Below are 6,005 nucleotides of genomic sequence, written 5' to 3' on the forward strand. Positions count from 1 at the left end.
TAAGGAATGTCATAACTAGCTGCCGTCACCTGCCTGTTAGTTCAGCTCCTGAAGTAGCACAGAAATGTTTTACAAAGATAGAACAATTCTTAATTTAGCAAGGTGGGGAAACATTCTTCTGCAATACCATTGCCACATTAGGCAGCTGAAATGTGGAGCTGTAGTAATGAAATGCATAGGTGTTTTGCAGATTCAGATAAACTAATGAGGAATTATCTGCGTGGCATGAATAGTTCAGTGCAACATCACATATACATAAGTTTCCCGTGCACCTGCACTTCTGAAATACGGGGACCACTTTCTCTGCTTTAAAAAGACAATGCTGTCTCTATGCACAAATCGTGGGTAACATGGCATGGTCCCCCACACCTGGAATACTCAGTTTTAAAATTTATAGTTGCTGCAGGCATGCATGTTTCATATAACAAGCTGATAAGGAGCAATAAAAGCACATTTTGTGTAGAATCCTGAATATCTTTCAGGACTGTGGCTATTTCAATCTCCCTTCTCATTTAAAAATTCTTTATTGTTAGCTTTGCAATCCTCCATGTTTTGGAAGAATCACACAGTTCCTACTATTGTTAGCAACATGCTGAAACTTCAGAAGATAGCTTGGTCACAGGTGAAACCTTAGACTACAGAAGCCCATTATTGTTTTTATTAGATGTTTCCAACTTATACCCATCACTGCCTGGAAGGACTTTATGAAACATATTAAAAGTTAGAACAAAAAAACAAACCAGAAATAGTAAATGTATGTATTTATGCAGCTACAAATCTTCCCAAAAGATGCATAGAAAGTAAACAGTTAAGAATTTTCTTCTGGTCGTTTTTCTTTGTACAACACCACCATTTCACCCTCACACCTACAGGGTTCTCACAGCCATCCTGTCCAGCCTGGAGTTGTAATTTTTCATTCCCAAAAAAACACGGATATGTTAAATTTTTAAAGGAGAGCAAGAACATATTCCCTTTGAAACTCAATCGTTTCAATTACTTTCTGAAAGTGAAAATGATTCACTTTTCATTAAAAAGTGAATTAAAAACCTTTTCCTGTCTTAAAAGAAGGTACCCAGCACTGTAAGATCCACATACTTATTCAAACTGATTACAAAACTCAGTGGGACCAACACTGGACTCTAATAAAGTTTAAACTACAAGCAGATACAAGTCCTTCTGAAAATAGAGTTGGGGTAGGATCTGACTAGTGTTTAGAAAAAATAAAAGAAAAACAAAACAAAAAAAAACCCGGAAAATGGACAACAACGGATGAGCTTACCTTTAAAGAAAGACAGGAACAAGGATGACCAGAGACATAGTCCAGAATAAACAAATCCCAAGCACTTTTCTGTGAGCATTGTCAAAATAGGCTGGCTGTCCTTCCTGAGCAGAGGGTGAAAGACGATGAAGTCTTGGAGACAGCCTGCAATGACTGACGGATTTGGCAATTACAGTAATAAGGCATCAAACCAGCTTCCCACCAGGAGAGAGAAGTACATTTGCTCGTGTGCTTCTCCAGTCCCCAGGAGCCAAATCAGCTCAGTGCTGGGTCAGTAAATCCAAACACAAAGGGGCTGGTTACTTTGCTTGGGACTCACATTCCCAGGCACTCTGAGCCTCTCCTTGGTCAGGAGCAAATGCTAGCGATCCCTGCACACAGCTGTGTGTGTACGGCAAGGAGGGGGAGCATGCTGCCTGGGAGATGCTTTCCACATCCCCACAGATTGTACCTAACTCGACACAGCACGTCTGCAGTGCTTCCAGTGCTTGCACTCGAGTGCCTCTAGAGCTCTTTCCCAGCAAAATGAGTTTGTGTCCCTCTCTGCTCTCTCTCAGCTGCCAGTACAACTTGCAGCAAGCACCTGTAGCATGGTCCTTCTGCCATGCACCTGCCCTTTTTCCCAGCAGAGGTGGTTGGGGAGATTCAATAGTGCAAAAGCCAGGGAAAGAGAAACTACCAGACTCCTGCCCTTTTTGATGCACCCCTTCCTGCAATCACTTCCACCAGACGCAGGGCACTGCCCTGAGTGTCCTCTTCCCCAGCTGCCCACTGCTGCTGGCTCCTGACCATAGAATTTTGCACAAACCCTGGCTCCCCTGGGACAGCTCCTCTACCTCCCCATTCCATTTTATTAACCAGCCAGGAGAAGGCAAGGCTTGAATACATTTCATGAAATTCATCATTTGGGACTTCTTTTATTCTTTTGCCTGTTCTGCACACTCAGCCACTTCTCTTTCACTGAAAAGTGCAGGACTTTGCACTTCCCCTAGTTGAACTTCTTGGGGCTCCTGCCTTGACAGGGTACAACCCTAGGTTGACACAGAGAGCAGCACCAAGTTGTGAACACAGTGCAGGAGGGATTTCAGCACCGCTGCAGCAAGGCTGCACCATGCAGTGCAGGCTGGTAGGAAAGCAGAGCCACAGGATGAGGGGGCAGAGGGTGCGGTGAAGAGGAGGCTAGACCTCGGGTGGTAAATGATGCGGCACAAGCTGCCCCTGAAGACACGTGGGCTAGAAATATCTGCCCTGCGACCAGTTGCAGAGATGCAGACATAGAGCTGGGCAGCACTTGCTTTTGGGGGAAACAACAAAACAGTACCTGGCATATGAAGAAGGACACACCAGCATCAACATCGCACCCCTCCTGGCCAGGGTCTACATCGCTGCACCCCCTCTCCCACGAGGCTGACCCCAGCAGCCATAGGGCCCAGCAGACGTGAGGAAATGCTGGCCGCAGCACCAGGAGAAGGGGCAGACAGCAGCACAGGTGGGGATAGCAACGCCAAACGGGACTCGTAGTAATACTGAGACTTTTTTTACTGTTTTCATGCTTTCATTTTCTTCTATTATATAGTAAATAGATCTGGGGAAGAGAGGGTCAGGCACCATGGCACTCGAATCAGGGAAAAGAAATCCTGCAAACTTGCCCTGTGAGAACCATTGGCACTCAAATGAGAGGAAAGTCCCCTGCAAGAGCAGGGGTCCCCTGCAAGACAATGTCCCCTGCAAAGATATTGTCCCCCGCAAGACAATGAAAACAGCCTGGCTCCGACGTCTTTGCAGCCTCCCTTCAGTCTTTATATACGCTGATGAGATCCTCCCCCCGACGCCTTCTCTTCTCCAGGCTGAACGGTCCCAGCTCTCTCCAGCCTTTCCTCACATGAGAAATGCCCTCGTCCCTTAATCATCTTCGTGGCCCTTTGCTGGACTCTCTCCAGTATGTCCGTATCTCCCTTGTACTGGGGAGCTCAGAACTGGACCCAGCACTCCAGGTGTGGCCTCACCAGTGCTGAGGAGAGGGGAAGGATCCTCTCCCTCGACCTACTGGCAACACTCCTCCCCATGCAGCCCAGGACACCGTTAGCCGTCTTTGTGGCAAGGGCACATTGCTGGCTCGTGTTCAAACTTGGTGTCCACCAGGGCCCCACCAGGTCCTTTTCTGTCAAGCTGCTTTCCAGCCAGGTGGCCCCCAGCCTGTACTGGTGCCTGGGGTTGTTCGTCCCCAGGTGCAGGACTTTGCACTTCCCCTTGTTGAACTTCTTGGGGCTCCTGCCTTGCTGCATCGCCGCACCCGCTATCTCACCAGGCTGACCCCAGTGGCCGTAGGGCCCAGCAGACACGTGAGGAAACGGTGGCCGTAGCACCACCAGGAGAAGGGGCAGAAAGCAGCACAGGTGGGGATAGCGACGCCAACGGGATTGGTAGTGATACTGAGACTTTTTCTGCCCTTTTCATGCTTTCATTTTCTTTTATTATATGGTAACTAGACCTGGGGGGCCAGGACCACAGGGGGCTGGTGTGTGCCCCAGTTGCGGCCCGGCCCTGGTTTAGCCGGCCCCTGAGGCACCCTCCCAGTGTCACCGATGACGGGGTGGCTTCCTGGGGGGCTGGGAAGGGTCCTTGGAGCTTCTGGCCCTCCTCTTCGGGGCTCGCCGGCACCCCCCAGGTGAGCGTTCGCTGCCCCGGCTGCGCGTGGAGGGCCCGGGCACAGCCTCCTCTGGGTCCTCCTGGGCCTCTTCTTGCTCCCCGCGGGTGGGAACGCGGGCGGAGGGGGGGCTGCCGGGACCCCCACAAAGGGCTGCGCTGGGGGCAGGAGACCTCCCTCGGGAGGCAGCGGGGCCAGGGGCAGCCACAGGGCCGCCCTCCCGCCTCCCTGCAGCATGGCCGTCCCCCAGGCCCATCCGACGCCGGGCCTCCGCGCTGCACAGGCGCACGATGGTGTCAATGAGCTGGTGGACAAAGCTCCTCGTGCGCCTGCCCAGGGAGGCCTGCAGCAGCTGGATCAGAGCCCCCTCATCCAGGCCAAAGTATCGCAGGCTGGATGTGACGAGGCTCTGCGCTGCTGCTGCTTCCTGGGCATCCTCAAAGAGCTGCCCCAGCTCCCGATGCAGCCAGGGCAGCAGGGGACGGAGGACAGTGGGGTAGACGCGGAAGAGGGAGGCCCAGACGTAGGCGTGGAAGCCGCCCACTGGAGCCCAGGGCAGCGGCCCCGCGGCTGCTGGCCGGGCTGCTGCAGAGTGATGGAGGCTGTGGGCGGCTGGCTGTCCGGCAGCTCCTCCTGTCAGGTGGACGACGACTGATGCTGCCGCAGGTGGTGGGATGACGTGCTCCTCAAAGTCGTCGTCCTCCTGCACCGAGTGCAAGATGGAGCTCACCCTCCTTTTGCAGAGGGGGCACTCGGGCTTGCTCTCGGCCCACCGCAGGATGCACTCGTAACAGAATTGGTGGAGGCATGGCATCACGTAGCTGGCCTCCTCCCAGCTGTCCAGGCATATTGGACAGCGGTTCTCCAGCTCTGTGGCCATGCTCTCCACGTGCTGCGGTGGGCTGGGGGGAGCTGGGGATGACAAGCTGCTCCCTCTCACTGCCGCTGCAGCAGCGGGTGTCGCACTAGAAAAGGAAGAGAGGCCACAATTGTTGGCTGGCCTGACGAGGGGTGGAAGGAGGGTTTCCTTCTTGAGGCCCAGGTCCCTCAAGAAGGAAACCCTCCCAGCTCCCCGGGGCGACGTTTCCCCGCACAGCTCACCTCTGCTGCTGCGAGCGCGCCTCCTGGGTGCCCCGGCTGCCTGAACCAGGCAGGGCCGGGGAAAATCCTCCGATGGCTCTGGGGCCAGGCACCGAGAGCTGCACTCAACAACTCCCCAGGCACGCCCTCAGCACCAACAACAGCCTTGCACGGCACTCCAAACCTCGCGTCCTCGCTCAGCTGGAGTGCAGGCTCGAGCCGGCTGGGTGAGACTCGGCGCGTGGATACAAGTGGCGAGGGACGCGCGGTCACAATCCATCGCTCGGGGACATCAGAACCCGTCGCTCGGTGACGGCACCATCCATCGTGCGGGCACATCACAACGGGCCGTCCTCACCTGCGGCGCTCTGCCTGGCAGCGGTCCGGCCCCCGTTACTGCAGTGACGCATCAGGGTTACCGCAATGCCACTGCCCCTTCCATCCCCCCATCGCTTGTCTTGCGCTCGGCATGGGTGTTTCACGCCAGACACCGAGCTCTCGGCCGTGTCTTCCCAGGGCTCCGTCAGGTTGCTCTGGCTGTGGCAGACGTCTCCAGGCACATGCGGCAAGAGGGTTCATTCGATAACACCTCGTGCCTCCCTTGAAGGCTGCAGGACAAAGTCCCACAGGCTCTCCCCACAGCCCAGCATTGCTGGCCAGCCCTCTGGGCTCCCCTGCTTCCTCCCATGGGAGATCAAAGGCAGGCAGCACTTGGCTTGCTTTCGGGGATTTTCTCCTACTTGTTGAGACATCAGACCAATGCCTCCAGCCCCAAGCTCTGGATGTCCCTTTGTCAAAGGTGGTTGCACCCCTCACCCCCCGTGGAGACACCACAGCACGCAGGCACTTCTCCAGATGGGTTTTTGTCTTCTGTTCCTGCCGCCCCTTGGGCCAGGGTGGACATAGTGCTTGGGCCCTAGCTCAGATGTGGGGCTGGATGGGGCCCAGCATCCCCCAGCTGGAGTCTGCAGGGTGATGGGGGAAACACCAATAATAATA

The 6,005-nt window shown here is 54.5% G+C and overlaps 1 protein-coding gene across 1 annotated transcript in view; it reads right to left on the reverse strand.

Moving 5' to 3' along the window:
* The window catches only part of LOC142421926 (neuronal acetylcholine receptor subunit alpha-7-like), a 65,325-nt gene extending 63,967 nt beyond the window's left edge, over positions 1-1,358 (reverse strand). Inside the window, exon 1 of the mRNA XM_075527174.1 lies at positions 1,280-1,358. Within this exon, the coding sequence (XP_075383289.1) occupies positions 1,280-1,358 (79 nt within the window). The remainder of the gene's footprint in view (positions 1-1,279) is intronic.
* Positions 1,359-6,005: the final 4,647 nt, after the last annotated feature.

The sequence above is a fragment of the Mycteria americana genome, chromosome Z (assembly GCF_035582795.1).
Source record: "Mycteria americana isolate JAX WOST 10 ecotype Jacksonville Zoo and Gardens chromosome Z, USCA_MyAme_1.0, whole genome shotgun sequence".
Classification (NCBI taxonomy): Eukaryota; Metazoa; Chordata; class Aves; order Ciconiiformes; family Ciconiidae; genus Mycteria; species Mycteria americana.